Genomic DNA, 19,190 nt, shown 5'->3' with positions numbered 1-19,190 from the left:
GCCAGGGACCCCACGCTGGCCAAGATCCTTCGTGGATGGATTGCCTTTGACAAAACTGTCCCCAGCAGCCTTGGCCACACTGACCTCCCACGACACTCAGAGAATTCCTAGACCTCTGAATTCCTGGATCTTCCAGAATTCCTGGTTCTCTCTGGCTGCTCTTGAAAATCCAGACTGGAAAACCTAAAATAAGGCCGGCAATGGTTCCCCTTCCAGGCTTCCCAGGAGCACAGGGCCTGAGCAGTGTCTCCCTGCCGGCACCAGCCCCCCGGACCTCCCCGCAGGGCCCTTCAGAACCAACTGCCCCCCGTCCTGGCTGCTGAGTTTCCCTGCAGAGCAGAGGGCTGCCTTCACCTCCTCTAGTATTGCTCCCAGGGTGTCCCGGCCTGTCCCCTCTGCCGGCTCTCCCTGCACACACTCACACACTCATACACTCACTCACACACACTCAGACACTCACACACACTCAGACACACACACACACACACACACTCATACACTCACACACACATACTCACACACACTCAGACACTCACTCACACACACTCAGACACTCACACTCATACACTCACACACACACTCACACACACTCATACACTCACACACACTCATACTCACTCACACACACACTCATACACTCACTCACACACTCAGACACACACACACACACTCACATACACTCACTCACACACACATACACTCACACACGTACACTCACACACATACACTCACTCACACACACTCACTCACACACACTCACACACACATCCTCACACGCACTCACATATACACACATACATACACTCACACATACATACGCTCACACACACATATATACACATACTCACACACCCATTCATACACAACAAATACACATCCACATCTATACATGTACACGCACACATACTCACACACAACCACACACACAGAGACACACATACACAGAAACACACATCCACATCTATACACGTACACACACATACACTTACACACAGAAACACACACAGACACAAACACACATCTACACACACATACACAAATATACACTTACACACACACACACATACACTCATGCACACACATACACTCACACATCCACACGCACACATGCCCACAAACACGGGGAGACGGCCACAGGAGAGGCCCTCGGGCCACGGGAAGCTTGGCCGTGGGTCGGTAGAGGTTTCGGTGGCCCAGACACGGCTCCTGACCACTGCACCTCTGGAACTTTATTTGCAGGAGGCACAGAAGAGCTGGCCGGGTGGCATGGGGCGGCCGGGTGGCACGGGGCAGCGGACTTAACGTCGGGTTTGACAACCTTCCTGGTCCTGATGCTCCTGGTGGCTTATGCTGATGGTCTGTGACTCGCTGACACTAAACGGGGTGCCCCCATCCACACCCACACTCCCTGGGCTCACAGGGAGGGACCCTCTGCGTCTCTGGAGAAGGCCTGCACTCACGGGCCTCCTGCCCCTGCTCAGCCCTGACGGTGGCCCGGGCTGAAAACTGGGGTTCCCACAGGGCCTGCCCCAGGCCAGGCGAGGGTCTGAGTCAGGCCACGGTGGAGGCCATCTTGGAGACATGGGCCTGAGGAGGAGGCCACACGGGAACCCCAACGCTCCAGGGGACACAGGCCTTGGGCCAATGTACCTCCGGTGGGGGGCGTGTACTGCTCATGACAGCATTACCAGGGGAGACTCGACTCCGGCCAAAGGCCAAGGCTGCTGGAGGCTCCAGCCCCTCAACCGGCTGCCTGCTGGCTCAGGAAAGGCAGTGATGGCTGGCGGGGTCCCCGTGGCCACCACAATCCTGAGGAAACGCCGTGTGACCGGGGCCAGCCTGTCCCCGGCCTTGGCTCCCTTCTCAGAGCGCCTTGCCAGTTCACGAACTCGTCCGGTGGGGGACTCCAGTTGGCTGAGGGGTGGCAGGTCCCCAAACCCCATCATGCTGCACCCCTGGTCTCCCCGAGGTCCACAGCTGCGTCCCCTGCAGCCTGATCTCCGAGGGGCTGGGGACAGACTGGCCCTCAGAGCCCTGGGGTCAGTAGTAGGCCCCGAACAGGGTGGCCACCTTCTGCAGGATGGCCTTGTGGTTGGCATACAGCGAGATGCGCTTGTCCACGACCTGCCATCGGACGGACATCCCGGGGTCGCCGGCGTGCAGGTGCTGCAAGGAAAGGCACATCCTGACCCCGGAGTTGCCGCCAGCACCCAGCACCCAGCACCCCAAACGTTGCTCTGACCCCCATCTCTGGGCCTCAACTGGGCTTTTATCACACGGGAGCAAAAACACCCACTTCAGACGCAACTCAGAAAATGCCTGCGGAGCCCAAAAGCCCTCGGGCGAGAATAGAGCAGGCTCCTTGCTCGGAGGTTCTATCCTGCAGACGAGGGCCTGGGTTTGCTCCCTGGGACCTCGTGGTCCCAGTTCTGGACTAGGGACATGTTGGATTGAGCTAAATTCAGGGGACAGTATCCCCATAAAGGTGTATAAACCAGCCACCCCCAATGCAAGCCTGGGGGCTCCTGGAGGACCCCATCTCAGGATCCCCAGCAGCTCTGGCCCTGGCCCAGGAGCCCACCAGACCCTCCCTACAGGCCCTGCACCCTCCCCTCCTGGGAGCCTGCGGCCCGAGCCCCATACAGAGTTCAGCCTCTTCAGCTCCACGTCACTCTGGTCTGGGAAGTGGACACTGACGGCCACCGTCTCGATCCAGGCGTTGTCCGTGTTCCGAGGGTCGTCCACGTAGCCTTTGTACACCTGGGGGGCAGCGCAGGGTGAGCCAGACCCCCCATCCGACCCTGAGCCTGCCGGCTTCCTCCAGAGCAAGGGCCTCCCTATCCTGAGCTCGGCGGACCCTGGGACACTCTGAGCACAGCTGCATGGCACCCAGGTCCCTGGCCTGGCTCTCCCCCTGCCTGCCCAGCTGCTGCCACCCCAGCCTTCAGCCTTGACCCTGAGGCGGCCCACGGGCCCACTCATGGCCCTCCTGGCCTCTGGCCTGTCATCTGGGCCCACCCGGACTGTCCACGGAGGGTTAAAAATGACAGTGGGCCTTGAAAACACTAAACCAGACACCAGAGACCACATGCTGTGTGCTCCACGGAACATAAATGTCCCGAACAGGCAAACCCAGAGACAGAAGACAGATGAGGCGGCCAGGGGCTGGGGGAGGGAAGGAAGTGACTGCGGATGGGGTGTGGGGGCTCTTTTTGGGGTGATGAAATGTTTCGAATTAGACAGAGGTGATGGTCACACAGCACTGTCAATGTACTAGATGCCACGGAACGGTCTTTAAAATGGTTAGTTTTATGCTGTTTGGATATCACCTGGATAAATTAACTATTTTTACAAAGTAAGGGAACGGGAAACGGCAGTGTCCCAAAAGCATGGGACAGGGACGAACCATAAGGACCAGCTGGTGCAGGTCAGAGCCGTGAGTACCGGCAATCGCCTGTTTCATCCTGACATGAGTAGAAACAGGACCGGTGACCACTTAGATGCCACCTAGAGGACTGTTTAAGCAAATCATGGCACAAAATACATAAAGTCTGCAAGACATTATATAGTCGTGAAAAACAAACCTTGCAAATATGAACCTAGAAATAGGACCATCGCCGATTAAGTGAAAAAGCACAGAGAATGAGGCCAGCGGCCGTTCTTATTGAAGAAGTGTGTGTGTGCTCCCGTGTGGACAGAAAGCTGCAGACAGAGCCCGCACGGTGACCCTCGAAGCCACCTCTACCCTCACACACCCAGGGGCCACCAGGGGCATGAGAAGCAAACAGGTGTCTGCGCCCGGTGGCACCTGGGCACGTGAGGGTAGATGGCTTTGATGTTCAGCGTTGACCGGGCTGCATTTGGGATGCTGTAGCAAACACATGTTGCTTTTGTAATTAAGAAAGGATTCAGCCGTAGCCGGTTTGACTCAGTGGCTAGAGCGTCAGCCTGTGAACTAAAGGGTCCCAGGTTCAATTCCGGTCAAGGGCACATGCCTGGGTTGTGGGCTCCATCCCCAGTAGGGGGCATGCAGGAGGCAGCCGGTCAATGATTCTCTCCCATCATTGATGTTTCTCTCGCTCTCCTCCCCGTCTCCCTTCCTCTCTGAAATCAATAAAAATACATTTAAAAAATAGAAAGAAAGGATTCAATAAGGCAAACAGGCCTGACATGTGTGAGGACTCAGCCGCACGTTCCCGACAGGGCTTAGCGAGCATCCCCAGCCCTTCTGCCCTGGGAGGCACAGGTGCTGAGGGGCCCCTGGGAGCCAGCTGTGCGCAGGGCCAGGGTGAGTGGGAAGGAGAGGCTGACAACAGCCGAGCCCCATTGATTTAGAGAAGAAATGGGGACAGAGAGGGGAGACGAGGAGGCCCCCAGCCACGGCCCGGCCCCTGGTCCCAGCTCCTTCCTCCAGGAGCGTGGAGATGGGGGCGGGAGAAGGTTCCCTGTCCCCTGCTCATCCTGCAGCCTCAGCACCAGCGCCCCGCGGGGCCCGGGACACACAAGCCACCTACCTCCGTGCCCTGCAGCAGCAGGTTCTCGAAGGAAGGCCAGAACTCTCTCTGGAGGACCTGCTTCAGCTTCCGGGGCAGCGTCTCTCCGGGTTCCCGGGAGCCCTGAGCAGAGAGGGAGGCAAGGCTCGTCCGCAAGGCCATCCGGGGACCCACCTCCACTGGCCACCTGCCCAGCATGGGCAGCCAGCCAGACCCCAGAGCCGCAGGCCGACAAGCGTCTGGCAGGCTGACTGTCTCGGGGCCAGAGTGACATTGCCCAGAGCCCACTGCCCACGTCAGCCCACTCCACAGCAGGGCTGTGAGGCCACAGGCACAGCCTTGGAGGCGTGCACGCCGGACACCGGTGCCTCTCGGCTCCCTGTAAGGTCGCCAGCGCCCTGACCTCCACCCCCTGGCCGCCATCGGGAGGGCTGTTTTTATTGTTTGTTTGCATTCCTCAGACCCCATCTCTCACCACGCTGGGCTCCCGGCCACTCGGCCACTCCGCCACTCCCGAGGCCACCTGTCCATGGACACGACCCCTCGCTGTCCCCACCCACCTAGGGGACCCTGCTTGTTGGTCACAGTCCCTCACAGCCATGTCCATTCTGCCTCGGACTTCGGGACCAGTGCAGGCTCAGCAGACACCCCCCGTGCCCGGTGCTCAGAGCCGCGCTCCCTCACGTGGGAGCCACGGGGCTCAGGGGTGCAGGGCTAGAGCCGCCCAGCGCCCTGGAATCGATTGGGGCCCGAAGACCTGCAGCACCGCCCAGTCCCTGGCTTTGTCCTTAGGAACCAGGGACAGTGGCCGCAGGTGGGGGCTGTTCAGTCGGTGGGCGGATGGATGAAGGACGAGTGACAGGGGCACGTGGGCAGTTGGTGGCTCACCCCTGGCAAGGCCCAGTGCTCTGCCAGGTCGTGCTTCACCACCAGCACCTCCAGCACTTTCTTGATGCTTCTCCGGCAAATGGCTCCGTCCTGGTTCCTCCTCCACCTGCAGAGGGACCGGGCTCACACCTGCCCTCCCCAGGCTCTGTGCCAGCCCCCCAGCACCGCAGCCCCCCACCCCCCGGGCTTCCCGGGGCCCAGCCCTGTGTCCTCTGAGGACCTGCTCCCATCTGGCACCATCAGGGTGTGTCCCGCTCCTGTGGCCGCTGGAGGACTAGCCCGGCCATGGCCAGCCTTTGGAGAATATTTTTTAGGGACCTGGCTGGGCCACATCTTGCCTATTTTCGGTTCGTCCGTGGCAGTGGGCCCTGGCCACCTTGTCCCTCCTCCCACAGGCCTCGAAGGGAGGGGACCCATAGGGAAGTGAGGGGAGCTGTGAGGGGAGCTGAGAGGGGAGGGGGGACGGGCCTGGGCGGTCCAGGTGGCCCCGACATTCCTGCCCTGTGTCTTGGGGTGCGTCATGCTGTGAGGCATGTACCAAATGAGAGCGGTCCTCGGGGCTCTCTGGGCGCATGGGAAGGGCCCGGAAGTGAGTCCCTCATGGGGTGCGTGGGTGGCCTCATCACTGGCGGACTCACCGAGTGACCACGGGCTGCAGCGTGTGGTTGGGTCCGAAGCAGCAGAGGGCCCCGCGCCCTCGCAGCCCTGTGCGGCCCATGGGGTTCCTGGGGTGGAGAGGGGTCTGCTCAGCCTGCCGCCAGCAGGACCAGCCCGTGGGGACCCCAAGGGGTGAGGCAGGGGCTTCAGGTTACCAGGGGGTCAGTTAGAAAAGAAAAGGGTGTCCTTAGCAGCAAAGGCCTGGACCCACTGCAGATGCATAAGGCGTCCAAGTGGCCTTCCTGTGCCCCGAGGGCGGGACTGGCCCATCGTGCCACCCACACCTGAGGGGAGGGGCGGCGGGGGTTCCGGGCCAGACACCAGAGGAAGGAGTCACCAGCGTGGACCCCGCCTGGGAGCACATGGCTTGTCCCTGCTCCCCGAGCCCAGGACCCTGACACGGAGTCCGAGGGTCCCCCCCGGGCAGGGCCAACTCCTCCACCCTGCCCGGTCCTCTCAGAAGGAACAAATGCTGGACACTGGGTGGGTTCATGTGAATCCACCACTAGAACAGGAGGGAAAAGCCCATCGCCCAGGTCTGACCGCTGTCCCTGTCCCCGCAGCCAGCCTGTCCTCTCGATCCTGGCACACCTTTTCCAGAGCATTTCGCTGAGGCCGCTGCCTCCTCCCTCGGGCCCTGCTCCACCTGCTCCTTGGGGCTCCCCCGTCCCCAGCCACCTGTCGTCCTCCTCGGACTCTGACGGCCCCCAGCCCCCAGCTGGCCCCTTCCTCCTGCTCACCCCAGGCAGGAGGCCCTTCCTCCCAGGAGCCCGGCTGGCACGTGCCAGCCTTCACCAAGGGCTGCTGCCTAGTCGCCAAGAGAGGAAACCTGACCCCAGAAGGAACACCCCAAAGGCCCCGGGGAGGCCGGGCACTGTGGGGGGATGGGGGGGGGGGACGACAGGGCCGCACTCACAGAGGGAACCCGTCCTGAACCGCGTAGCTGCCGTGGAAGCTCCGGCGGTCTGTGGGCCCGTCCACGGCGTTGTAGGTGATCCTGGACAGAGGGTCCAGGGCGCTGGGAGAGGACAAGCAGTCAGGTCCCGGATCAGAGAGGGCGAGAAGGGAGGGCAGAGCACTGGGTGATCACACCTGAGAGGCAGAGGACAGGAGGCCCCACAGGCCCCTGCCCCTCCCAGCAAGTCCCAGCCCCTGGAGAGGGGAAAGCGGCCAGCAGGCCTCCAGGCAGGAAGCAGGCCCTCGCCCTGGGTGGGCTCCCGCCTTCCATCTCCCGGTCCTGGGTGTGAGGGAGGGAGGAGAGCACACTCACTTTCCCACGGGGTCCACCAAGTCCTTGTCCTTCCTCTCAGCCGAGTAAAAGGGGGGGTCGTAGATGAGAAACTCTGTCTGCACAAAACAGGGGTCCCTCAGACTATCACCCCATCCAGGGCAGGCCCAGGCCCCAGAGCATGGTGGCAGAGGCTGCTCCCCCAGGCGTGCACGGCCTGGGACCCTGAGACCACCCCAGGCGCCCACAGCAGCTCTGAGCTGGGCAGACCCGAGGGTCTTGCCACACGGGGACCCAGGCCCGGGGCTGGAGACAAAACTGGTGTCTAGGGGAGGCTTCCCAGGTCGGGCGGGGGTCTAGGGTGGACCTGAGAGGTGAGGATTCCGACGGGCAGGGCTCCAGAGAAGGCAATGGAGGTAACAGCCCGGAATGTTCAGGGAGGGCCAGGGACAAAGCCTGCGGGTTGGGGTGGATGCCATTACCTACGTCTCCCTCTCGTTCCCTCTCTCAGATGCTCCCGCTCACCTGGCACTGACCATGCACTGGGGACAGTGGGACCCGGGTAAGTGGGGCGACCAGAGGTGAGGGGCGGTCGGCTCTCATGGATCAGAGGCTCATGGGGCTCCCCAGGCTGTGTGGACCTGCCACCCCCAGCTGTGTGGACCTGTGCCTCGGGGTCCGCATCTGTCCAGCACGTCCCTGTGAAGCTGCGTGGGCCAGCGCACCTGGTGCCCGGCCAGGTCAGAGGGTTCAAGCCGGACAGCTCTCCCAGCACCCCGGCCCCCGAGCCTGGTGGGGGTGCAGCCAGAACAGCACTCACCTCCCAGGGCACCTTCTCGTTGGGCACAGGGAAACGCACGATGGGGGAGTTGGGGTAGAGGAGGTGCCGGGCGTTCACGTGGTGGGCGTCGCCCAGGTCCTCCGCCTTCTGCCTGCCGTCCAGCTCCGGGTCCTGCCCCTCCGAGGCCGGCTGGGAGGCTGGGGACAGCCACACAAGCGTGGGCAAAGCTGGCCCGGCTCGGGTATCTGGCCCACAGGCCGGGGCACCCTCCATGGTCCTTCCTCCAGGCCCTGCAGGAGCCCTGCCCGGTGCCTCTCCTCCCCACAGTCCCCAGGCTCAAAAGAACAGCCACCCACTCACCCAGGGAGGGGGCGCCCTCGTCCAAGCCGAAGCCGCTGTCACGCAAGGTCTTCACGACCCAATGCAGCGCTCTGGTCGTCTGGGTCACCTGCGAGGAAGTCCCAAACCGCATCTGGTCAGCACCTGCCCCGCACACAGGCTACCCCTACGGCTGCGCTCCCCAGGCGGCCGCGGAAGCCAGCAGAGCTCTGCCAGGAGGGCTGAGGCAGCCAGGGCTGGGGTGATACCCACAGCCCCCAGGTCGGGGGACAGGTCGGAGGAGGCCGAGGAGGGGACGAGGGTTTACTCCTCAGACCGGCCCCTATGTGGTGCTCACAGTGCAGTGTGCTGGAGCCCGGCCAGGGGACTCCGGCTGAATTTTCCAGAGGAAAAGAAGGTGCCTCTTCCCATGAGGAACGGGTGCCCCACGTTCCCCACCTCCTCTTGGTCGTTCCCAGGGTGCTCATTCTTAAACCAGCCGGGCACCACAGAGGCACCAGCCAGGCCCGTCGGACCTGTGCCCCAGAAACACAGGCCCCAGCCCGAAACCCACCTGCCTCTCCAGGGAGGCCAATCTCTGCTCCATGGAGCCCGAACCCTTCAGTCGGTCCATTTCCAGCAGGTCCACCATGGTGTCCACCCTGGAAGAGAGCACAGCTCAGCCTGGCGGGCCTGGACGGTGAGGCAGCACAGGGCCAGCTTGCCAGTGGCAGCCTCATCCGAATCAACAGCCGGGGCTCTGTCAGCCTTAATTTCAGGCGTCTTCCTCTTAATTTGAAAGTGTGTATAGTACATTAGAGGCCCAGTGCATGAAAATTCGTGCACTGGGGGGAGGTCCCTCAGCCCGGCCTGCCCCTCTCACAGTCTAGGAGCCCTCGGGGGATGTCCTACTGATGGCTTAGGCCCGCTCCCCACAGGGAGCACACATACCTGAACCCCTCACCTCAGCCATGAGCTCCAGAACCTAAGTCACACACAACAAAGCTCCTGCTGGGCGCTGCTGGGGTTTGCGGGAAGGAGGGGCAGTGCTGTCATTTGGGGAACGGTTGCTTGGGTTTTGTCTTATTTTGCTACAATGTGGGAATCTCACCCAACTTTGGCTGGCTGTGTTTATGGGTGAAATAATTCCACCGCCCAGTCCACCCAGACTCTCTGGCTGTTTATGGCCAGGGGTCTTCACTTCCTGTCTCCTTCGGTGCCAACCCTACATTGTTCTTTAATAACACGGGCAACCCTTTTAGTAACCACCGCACACTGAGCTGGGCTGCAGCCCACGGTGAAAGGTTATCGAGGGAAAGGGGAGACAATTATCTCACTGAGGGCCCGCAGTTAACTTGCGCCCTCGCTATGTGTTGCTTAATTTCTGAAAAGCCACGTGATTGCTCCGCGCCCTGTCCCTGGCCAGCCTTGTGAGTGTGCCACCTGGCTACTGGAGGGAAGGCGACAGCATGCGATTGGCTGGCTGCGACTCAGTCCCTATGACAAGCAGGAACTGTCCCCACCACCAAGGTGCGCCCTGAGGTGTGGGCGCAGCGGGGCCGGCTCAGCCCGAGTGCCATGCTGCCTCTGGGCCTGGAATCCCTCGCCCAACTCAGGGAGAGAAGATGCCCATGAAGGGGCACCATCACCATCGCTCCTGTGCAACGGTGACATAAAGCCACACACAGCCAGTGTGTGCTGGCGGGTCTCTAGCCCAGGAAGTGCTCACGAGTCACACGTGCTCCCATGTTCTGGAGGTGACTCCAGGCGATGGATACTGTCACTGTCACCATTTCACAGACGAGAGATGGAGAAAGGCATCTGCCCGTCTCTAAGGAGAGGTCGGGGGCATGCTCCCCAGGACGCCCTCTCTACGGGCCTGCGGGGAACCTCTGTGCCAGGGCCAGGAGCTGCCATGACTACCTGTCCCCGTGCCCCCTCCTCCTGGCCCACAGTGAGACACACACAAGCAGCAGGACCAAACTCTTCCACGTCTGTGTCGCGGGCAGCCAGGCCCTCTGGTGCCCACAGGGCTGAGGGCGGGTGGAGAGAGGGAGTGAGAGACTTCTCCCCCAACACGGACCTCGGACCCTGAAGCAAGTGGGTGGGAAGAGCTGAGCAGGAACTGAGATGTGCTGAGTGGGCCTGAGAGTCAGGCGGGCTACGGAGCTACGGAGGCCCTATGGGAACTCCGGCGTGGCAGCGCGCTCACTGTCCGCCCTCCAGGCCTCCAGCTGGCCTCCTGCGGGCCCACCTGCCCCTCCTCCAGCCCACCCCACCCCACCCCGGCCTTTCAGGGTCAGCCCCACCCACACACAGTGGCCTTCCCAAGACCCAGAGGGAGGGCTGTGGGTCAGCTGGAGGACACAGGTCCAGTGCTGGGAGAATTGCTCGGGCCACGGCACTGAGGTTTCCCATCCCAAGTGACCAGCTGCTGAGCCTCCCCCAGGAGGGCCATGTCCGTGGTCTGTCTCAGAACCGAATGGCCTGTGCTGTTTCACCGAGAGCCGCCCTGGCCTCCCGTACCTGTTGCTAATGTCTTGGATCTTCTGCTCCGTCCTCTGCTTCTGCTGGTACTGCTGGTTCTGCAGGTAGTTCTCCTTCAGGTAGATCTCCCAGGACAGGAGCGCGGCCTCCTCGTTCTTCTCCAGCTTGTTCTCTGCACGGGGAGGACGCGTGAGGGGCTCCGGCCCCCTCCCAGGCCCTCCCAGGGTCCTGCACCTGAGCCACGCCCACCCCCGAGGGGCCTGCTGGGAGCTCAGTGCCCTGCATGGTCTGCGTTCTTCCCAAGCTCCTAGGACTCGTCTAGAAGGAGTCACCACAGCCACCCCAAGCCCACATGTGGCCCCAAGACCCCCGAGGACAGACACTCTGGGAGCGCGGAGGGCGGGCGGCTCACTGAGCTGCTTGTGCCGCTTGGCCGGGATCTTCAGGATGACCCTCTTGATGAAGAGGTGCAGGTGGCTGAGGAGGATGAAGGGGGGTGGGGCCGGGGGCCTGCCCTGGTACTCCTCGATCAGGTCGTGGCGCTGGAACTTCCAGATCTGGTCCGTGTGCTCCTGGACCTGCTGGAACGTGTAGCTGGCGGGAGGCAAGGAGCACGCCAGTTGCAGACAATGACCAGATGCAGGGCAACGAGGCAAGAACAAGCACACACCATCTCACTGCCCTGGGGGCCGGTGACGGCCCCTGAACAGACACACACCTCCCAGGGTGACTCGAGGGGCAGAAAGGGACAGCCGAGCAGCCGGACGCAGAATTCTGAGCTGCCTGCGAGGCCAGGGGAGCAGGAAAGAACGCCAGGATCGTGGTGCATGCGCCTCGTTGGTGATAAAAGCAAGCAGACATCGTGGGAGGCGGACCCTGTCGTGGCGCTGAACTCTAAAAGGAGTGTATCGGTTCAATCCGACAAACTGAAGGGACGGTGTCTGCAACAGGCAGGCCCGCTGACTCGGAAAAGCACTTGCTTTCCTTGCTACGGGCTGAGCCCTGCCCGCTGGTCCCCTTGGGCCTCGTATCAGAGTCCCAGCACATGTTCAGGGTCTGTCACAGCAAATTAGAAGTGACAACCTCAGCAACTTGGCTGACAAAGGGGAAGAGGAAGGGGCCTGACCAAGCCAGGGCCCGGTCCGGGAGCAGCATTGTCACTAAGTGCTGACGCGCACTCCTCCACCCTGACGGCCTCAGACAGCCGCTGCCCCGCCCAGCGTCCCTCCTCTGCACAGTGGGAGGCCTGCGCCAAAAGCTTGCCCCCTCGGGATCTTACTTCATGCACCAAACACCCTGCGAAACAGTGCTTTCTCCGAGAGCACCGAGGCTGCGCGAGCGCCTGCGTGCGAATCCCGCGGCCCCCGCATGTGGCTGTGCCCGGCCCCTCAGGGAGGTGACTTCTCTGTGAGACGCCCAGAGATTCCTTGACCATGAACCTGGAGTCCACCCCCTACAGCCCCCTGACCCCAGGCGCAGGGAGGAGTGAGCCTTTGCCCCCCAGCCACCATGTCCTCCCGCAGCCTGGCTCACGGCTGAATGACCAGACCACTGGTCCCCAGCAGCAGTGCCCCGGACAGACAGCAGTGCCCTGGACAGACAGCAGTGCCCCGGACAGACAGCAGTGCCCCGGACAGACAGCAGGGCCCCGGACAGACAGCAGTGCCCTGGACAGACAGCAGGGCCCTAGACAGACAGCAGGGCCCCGGACAGACAGCAGGGCCCTGGACAGACAGCAGTGCCCCGGACAGACAGCAGTGCCCCGGACAGACAGCAGTGCCCTGGACACACAGCAGTGCCCTGGACAGACACAGCAGTGCCCGGGACAGACAGGGCCCTGGACAGATACAGCAGGGCCCTGGACAGACAGCAGTGCCCTGGACAGTGGCCAGGAGAGTGGCTGGCACAGTCCAGCCTGGATTGAACAGGGCACCTCAGAGTGCCTGTGTCCTGGGTCCTGGCTCAGGGTCCTGGGCACCGATGGCGGTGGGCGGGGGGGGGGGGGGAGAGGCAGCGAGCTGGGCCCGGGCGAGCCCCAGCAGCACTCACTTGAACATGGCGATGAGCAGGTTGAGTAGCAGGATGTTCGTGAAGAGCAGGTACAAGCAGAGCAGGATGACCGTCAGCCACTCGGGGAAGATGGGCCGGTGCCGGGTGGCGTCGCTCTCAGGGCACTTGGGCTTGTAGGGGTCGGTGCCATTGGGGCTGCACTGGTCCAGGCTGAAGTTCACGCCTAGCATGGGGAGGGGGCAGGGAACAAATTGTATGCTAAACCACGGAGGCACAGGCCTGGGCACCTGCATATTGGGGTGACCTCAGCTGGCGGCTCAGCCCCAAAGAGAGGCGTCCATCTGCACCCAGGCATCCCCTGGGGGCAGGACGTGTGGCTGCCAAGGGAAGCCCCCCAAGCCGGCCTCCTCTGCAGGCTGGCACGGGACCCTGCCCAGGACCAGCCCTCCCCACCAGCATCTCCCAGCCCCGGGCAGGGCTAGCTCCAGGCGGGCACCGTCATTGCTAACACACGGGTCCCAGCCTGGAGAGCCCCATGCGATGGAGAGGATTCAAAAGGAGAGAATTAACAACTAGTGGAAAGAGAAGGAGGATGAGAAAACAGGGCTGCAGCGGCCGTAGACTGACAGCAGGTGGTCAGAGCCAGGTGCGGTGCCACACTGGTAGAGAAGAGGACATTCCATAAAACTCAAATTCAGTTGTGCATGAAAAGATATCTAAGGAAGCACACAAAGTCGTTAATAGTGGTTAGCTCTGGGATGTGGATTAGGGACCACATTTTTCTTTATTCTTACCTTGAATTTAAAAAAATTTCAACAATGGTTATGCACTGGTTTTTTTTTTAATCAGATATATTTTTGAAAATGTTACTAATTTTCTGAGACAGGAACTCACTACCATCATTATAAATATCTATATTAAAAAGAAGAGCTCAAAATGATAACGTAGCCGTCCACTTCCGTGAACTAAAAAGAGAAAAGCAAACTAAACCCAAAGCAAGCAGAAGTAAGTAATAAAGGTCAGAATGCAAACAAATAAAATAAAAAATATATTTTTAAAAACAAAGAAAACCAAAATCTGGCTCTTGAAAATAAGCAACAAAATCACCACCCTCTTTCTATACTGATCAAGGGGGAAAAACGAAATGGCTCAGATTACTAAAACCATAAATGAAGAGAGGACCTCACTATCAATGTTACAAAAATAAAAAAGAATTATAAAGACATACTACAAAAAAATACTACAAAAATTGTATGCTAACAAGTTAGATAACTTAGAAAAATGGATATATTCCCAGAAAGACATAAACTACCAACTGAAGAAGAAACAGAAAACACAAATAGACCTATAACAAGTAACAAGATTGAATTCGTAATTTTAAAACTTCACATAGAAAAAAGTTCAGGCCCAGATGGCTTCACTGGTAAAGTCTACCAAATGTTTAAAGAAGAATTGAAGTAAATCTTTCACAAACTTTTCCAAAATATAAGAAAGGAGGGAATACTTCCTAAGTCACTCTATGAGGCCAGCATCTCCCGATACCAAAAGAAGACAAAACATGACAAAAAAACTACAGACCAATACCCTTTGTGAATATAGATGCAAAAACCCTCAACAACATGCTAGGAAGCTGAGCCCAGCAGCATAGAAAGAGAATTATACACCATGACGCAGTGAGATGTATCCAAGGAACCTAGAGTTGGTTGAACATCTGAAAATCAATGAATATAATAACATTTCAATAGATCTGAAAAAGGCATTTGACAAAATCTAACTTCCTTTCATAATAAAAACACTCAAGAAACCAGGAATAGAAGGGAACTTCTTCAACCAGATAAAGGACATTTACAGGAAACCCACCACATCCTACTTAACAGTGAAAGCCTGAAAGCTTCCCGCCCCTAAGATCCAGAACAAGATAAAGAGATGTGCTCTCACTACTTATACTCATCATTGTACCAGTGATTCTAGCAGGATAAGTAGGCAAAAAAAGACATAAAAGGCATCCAGATTGGAAAGGAACAAGTAAAAGTATCTCTATTTGCAGAAGACATGATCTTCTATAGAGCAAATCCCAAGCAACCCATTAAAAAATCTACTTGAGCTAATAAAGAAGTTTGGCAAGACTTCAGGATACAAAATACAGTATATTTCTATACAGTAGCAACAAACAATCCAAAACAAAATTAATAGAACCATTCTATTTACAATAGTATGAAAAAAATGAAACCATTAGGAATAAATTTAATAAAAGTAGAATTACTTATACACTGAAAACTACAAAATGGTATTAAAAGAAATTATAGACCTAAGTAAGTGGAAAGACATTCCATGTTCACAATCCAAACCCTAGATGCCTTTTTTTTCTTTTTAGAAATTGATCAGCTGATCCAAAAATTCATATGGATCCAAAGGACCCAGAGGCCAAAACAATCTTGAAAAAGAAGAACAAAGTTGAAGGACAGACTCAAGCTTCCTGATTTTTAAACTTAATGTAAAGCTATAGAAACCAAGTTGTACTGGCACAAGGACAGACATACAGATCAATGGAATGGGGTGGTATCCGTATGTAAAGAACTCTAACAACTAAATAAAAAGACAACCCACTTGGAAAATGGGCAAAGGTTAGGAATAGGTATTTCTCCAAAGAAGATACAGAAGTGGCTCCGTAAGTACGTGAAGAGGTGCTCAACATCATCGGCCATCAGGGAAATGCAAACCAAAACCACAGCGAGACACACTTCACACCCACCAGAGCTGCTGGGACACAAGAAGCCGGCCAGTGACAAGTGTTGGCGAAGAGGCGGAGACACGGCGCCTCGCGCACTGCTGGTGGGATAAAAATGGTGCAGGCGCCGTGGGATACAGTTTGGCAGTTTCTCGTGGAGTTACCATTAACCCAGCAGTTTTGCTGGTAGGCATACATCCAGGAGAAATAAAAACATATGTCAACACAAAAACTCATCATAACTGTTCATAGCTACACTGTTCCTAGTAGCCAAAGAGGGGAACAACTCAAATGCTCACCCACATAGGGAGAAACAAAATGTGGTCTATCCACACAGTGGAATATTATTTAGCCACGAAAAAGGAGTGGAATACTAACGCAGGCTATGATAGGAACGAATCCTGGAAACATTATGCAAGACACAAAAGACTACATGTCACGTTATCCAATTTAGATGCAGTGTCTACAAGACACTCTATAGAGATGAAAAGGAGGTTCCCTAAGGCTGAGCAGAGGAGGGAATGGGGGTGACTGCTAGTTTGTGTGGGTGTCTTTTTGGGGTGATGCAAATGTTAAATCAGATTCTAAAGGTAAGTGGATATTTGCAAATGTAAAATTAGATCCTACATTTTAGATTCTAAAATTAGTAAATAAAGGAAAAACTCAGTATACAAAAAGTGCTCTTTCCATCTGGGAGGGAGGAAGCTATTTCTGACTGGGGTGGAAGAGAAGGAATAGGGCGGCACTAATGCTGGGGAGGGGGTGGCACTGATGCCCAGTGCCCCAGGCCACGCCCTCGGTCCACCCGGACCTCAGCCGAAGCTTGGAGGTGCAGCTCAGCACCCATCCCCACCCCGGCTGGTGCCTTCCCCGCTCGGCTGGACAGTGTGTGCACCTGCCCTTTCTTTCCCCAGGGGAACCCCGGGAGCTCCAACCCAGGAGCAGTACTGGGCAGGAGGGGAATACCCATCCTCCCCTCCTCCCAGGACCCCTGCTGGCATGGGGGCTCCTTTCCCACGTTGTCAGGACCTCGTCTTACCGTCGATGTAGGCCGGCATCTGCCCGAAGATGGTGAGGTACGACTGGTACACGACCCCCCGGAAGATCCAGTCCACCCGGCTCTCATTGTGGATGAGGATGGCCTGCTTGGCCACCCCGAAGGACACCACCCACACGGCCAACAGGAAGAGGAAGAAGAAGACATCCTTCATCTGCAGAGACAAGGCGGCACCGGCTGCAGCCCCACACACGCCTTGCTCTCCCTGACAGCAGGCGGACCCCACCCTCCATGCCTGTCTGTGAACCCTGCAGTGGAGGGAGAAGTAGCCAACACCCACGCTGTAGGAGCTCCGGGGACACAGCCCTGGGGGTCTGCTGCCATGTGCTAATGGGGTCCTGAGCACAGCCCAATGTGTAGGAGGGGTTGGGTGTGACTGTGACCCACAGAGGGGATCAACAGGAGCTGTAACAGGGATCAGGAATGTGCTGTGGCAATCAGGGAGGGCTGCCTGGAAGAGGTGATATACAGGAAAAGACCTGACACAGGTGTGCCAGGAGGTGAGAGCCCAGGGCCAAGCAGGGATGTGGGATGCTAGGTGTATGCTTAAGCCCTGGTGCGCCTCACTTGCAACTGGCATCAGGCCCCTCATCTCCTTACCATCCGCTTCACGATGATTATCTTGGGCCCCAGCGTCTTACTGATGGTAAATATGTGCATCAGCCGGAGGCAGAACATGATGAAGTCCAGAGAGAGGACAATGCGCCCGGGGTACAGCAATCCCGGGATCAGCCTGGCCCAGGGCAGAGTCAGGGACCTCAGCCTGCTGCTCCCACAGCCTGTCCCCAGCCACCCGCTCACCTGCCCATGCCCCTGTGTGGGCCCTGGAGGCAAAGGGCTCTAGCAACTCCTGGGCCCTGAAGTGCTAAAAACCGGGTGTGAGCTCAGGGGACAGAGTCTCCAGTGGGGTGCTTATTCTCCAGAAAGATCTAGAAGCCCAGCCTCGGGCAGGTAGCCAGGCTGTGCAGGCATCCTGGGACAGGAAGCTAGCGGGGTCCCTCAGCTTCACGGAGAAAGGGGGCCGTGCACGTGGCAGCCATCCCCAGGTGGGCAGGGTCGCCCACTGGACAGAGGACAGACTCATTCAGAGGTAGCTAAGTCCCCGAGGGTGGCCGGCTCTGGTCCAGTCTCGAGCCCACCCCTGTGGGCAGGCGCCTGAGGGGAGAGGGCCGCTCACCGGCAGGTCAGGCCCGCTATGAAGAGCAGGATGGCAGCGATGTCCAGCTTGTTCCAGAAGTCGCTGAAGTACAGGAGCGCCATCTTCACCAGCCCACACTCGTCAGGGTCGTAGAGGAGCTGCGAGAGGATCGCTATGGAGGTCTGGCTGCCGTCACTCTTATCTTACCCAAAGTAAAATGCTCGCTCCCTCTGGAGAGCGAGGCTACTGGGGAGGGGACGGATTCCCACCGCCGTGGGTCAGGAACAGCAGGAGAGGGGCCTGGGCAGGAGGTGCCACTGAGCACTCCAGGTGCAGGACCTCAGCCCTGCCCAATTGGCAAATGAGTGTTGGGGAAGCCCTCCCCACCGGCTCCCTGCAGCTCCAAGAGGAGGGGGAGACCCTGGAGTGACCATGAGACCCTGGAGAGACCATGAGACCCTCCTCTGGGTGCCAGGCCCCCAGACACAGGCAGCTGCAGGGTGGGGCAGGCGGCCCCATGGGAACAACCAGGTCCCTTCATGGACCACCGGACTGACTCGGGGAGAAGGGTGTGCCCTCGGTGGTGGGGCGGCCCCTGTGAGCCTGGCCCCTCCTGGGAAGGTCTGGCTGCAGGAGGCCGTGGGGAGCGGAGGGGAGGCTGGCAGACAGGGCGGCAGCACCACGTCACCTGCACCTCCTTCCATTGCTCAGGTCCTGACAGGCGGCGACGTTTGCAGTGTGAGCAACGTGGCCCAAGGGCCACGTGAGACAGTGGCCGTGGCGGGTGGGAGGGGACCAGTGGGCAGGGAGACACCCCCCCAGCCCCAAGGACGGCGAGGGAGGGGTGGACGCACCTGCCGCAGCTCCTCGCAGACCAGGGAGAAGAGCCAGAGGTAGATGAGGCGCTCGCACCAGGAGGGCGAGGGCTGGAAGTCCACCATGAGCACGTAGGCGAAGAGGCAGAGGAAGGAGAAGTAGGACAGGATGTTCAGGTGGAAGATGACCACGGGCGCGTTGAAGAAGGCGCGGACCCGGGCCAGGCCCCGCACCGCCTGCAGCCTCCTGTCCCTGCGGCGACAGCGAGGCCGTGAGGGGCCAGACAGCCTGAGGACTGAGCCACCCTGGCCCAGGGAGTCCCTGCACGTGCTCACACCATGTGGCAGGGAAGGGCGGACACGCCCTATAGCCCTGCACACACAGCTACAGCAGAGGCCCCACCAGACACCCCGAAGAGCGAGGACCCCAACAGAGCCTGGAGCCTGGTTCCCTGGAGCTGTAGCAGGTCCTCAGCCACTCAGGGCAGGTGGGTGCCCAGGGCAGGCAGGTGCTCAGGGCAGGTGGGTGCCCAGGGCAGGTGGGTGCTCAGGGCAGGTGGGTGCCCAGGGCAGGCAGGTGCTCAGGGCAG

General features: G+C 58.8%; 1 protein-coding gene across 8 annotated transcripts in view; it reads right to left on the bottom strand.

The window, feature by feature from the left end:
• Positions 1 to 1,207: 1,207 nt before the first annotated feature.
• The window catches only part of TRPM2 (transient receptor potential cation channel subfamily M member 2), a 41,674-nt gene continuing 23,691 nt past the window's right edge, over positions 1,208 to 19,190 (bottom strand). For 5 of the 8 annotated variants that reach the window (XM_006099916.3, XM_023763554.1, XM_006099917.3 and 2 more), the window contains 17 exons: positions 18,640 to 18,853; positions 17,825 to 17,943; positions 17,248 to 17,380; positions 16,630 to 16,801; positions 12,902 to 13,085; positions 11,265 to 11,446; positions 10,892 to 11,024; positions 8,940 to 9,027; positions 8,408 to 8,495; positions 8,087 to 8,244; positions 7,309 to 7,385; positions 6,955 to 7,056; positions 6,020 to 6,106; positions 5,382 to 5,487; positions 4,515 to 4,616; positions 2,644 to 2,760; positions 1,208 to 2,166 (listed from right to left, as the gene is read on the bottom strand). In XM_006099916.3, the coding sequence (XP_006099978.3) occupies positions 2,041 to 2,166; positions 2,644 to 2,760; positions 4,515 to 4,616; positions 5,382 to 5,487; positions 6,020 to 6,106; positions 6,955 to 7,056; positions 7,309 to 7,385; positions 8,087 to 8,244; positions 8,408 to 8,495; positions 8,940 to 9,027; positions 10,892 to 11,024; positions 11,265 to 11,446; positions 12,902 to 13,085; positions 16,630 to 16,801; positions 17,248 to 17,380; positions 17,825 to 17,943; positions 18,640 to 18,853 (2,188 nt within the window). In that variant the 3' untranslated portion in view covers positions 1,208 to 2,040. Of the gene's footprint in view, positions 2,167 to 2,643; positions 2,761 to 4,514; positions 4,617 to 5,381; positions 5,488 to 6,019; positions 6,107 to 6,954; positions 7,057 to 7,308; positions 7,386 to 8,086; positions 8,245 to 8,407; positions 8,496 to 8,939; positions 9,028 to 10,891; positions 11,025 to 11,264; positions 11,447 to 12,901; positions 13,086 to 16,629; positions 16,802 to 17,247; positions 17,381 to 17,824; positions 17,944 to 18,639; positions 18,854 to 19,190 lie in introns of those variants that run through there. The other 3 variants (XM_023763555.1, XM_023763558.1, XM_023763559.1) reach the window with 2 other exon arrangements.

Source organism: Myotis lucifugus, unplaced genomic scaffold, assembly GCF_000147115.1.
Source record: "Myotis lucifugus unplaced genomic scaffold, Myoluc2.0 scaffold_291, whole genome shotgun sequence".
Classification (NCBI taxonomy): domain Eukaryota; kingdom Metazoa; phylum Chordata; class Mammalia; order Chiroptera; family Vespertilionidae; genus Myotis; species Myotis lucifugus.
This window is presented reverse-complemented; position numbering and strand designations above follow the sequence as displayed.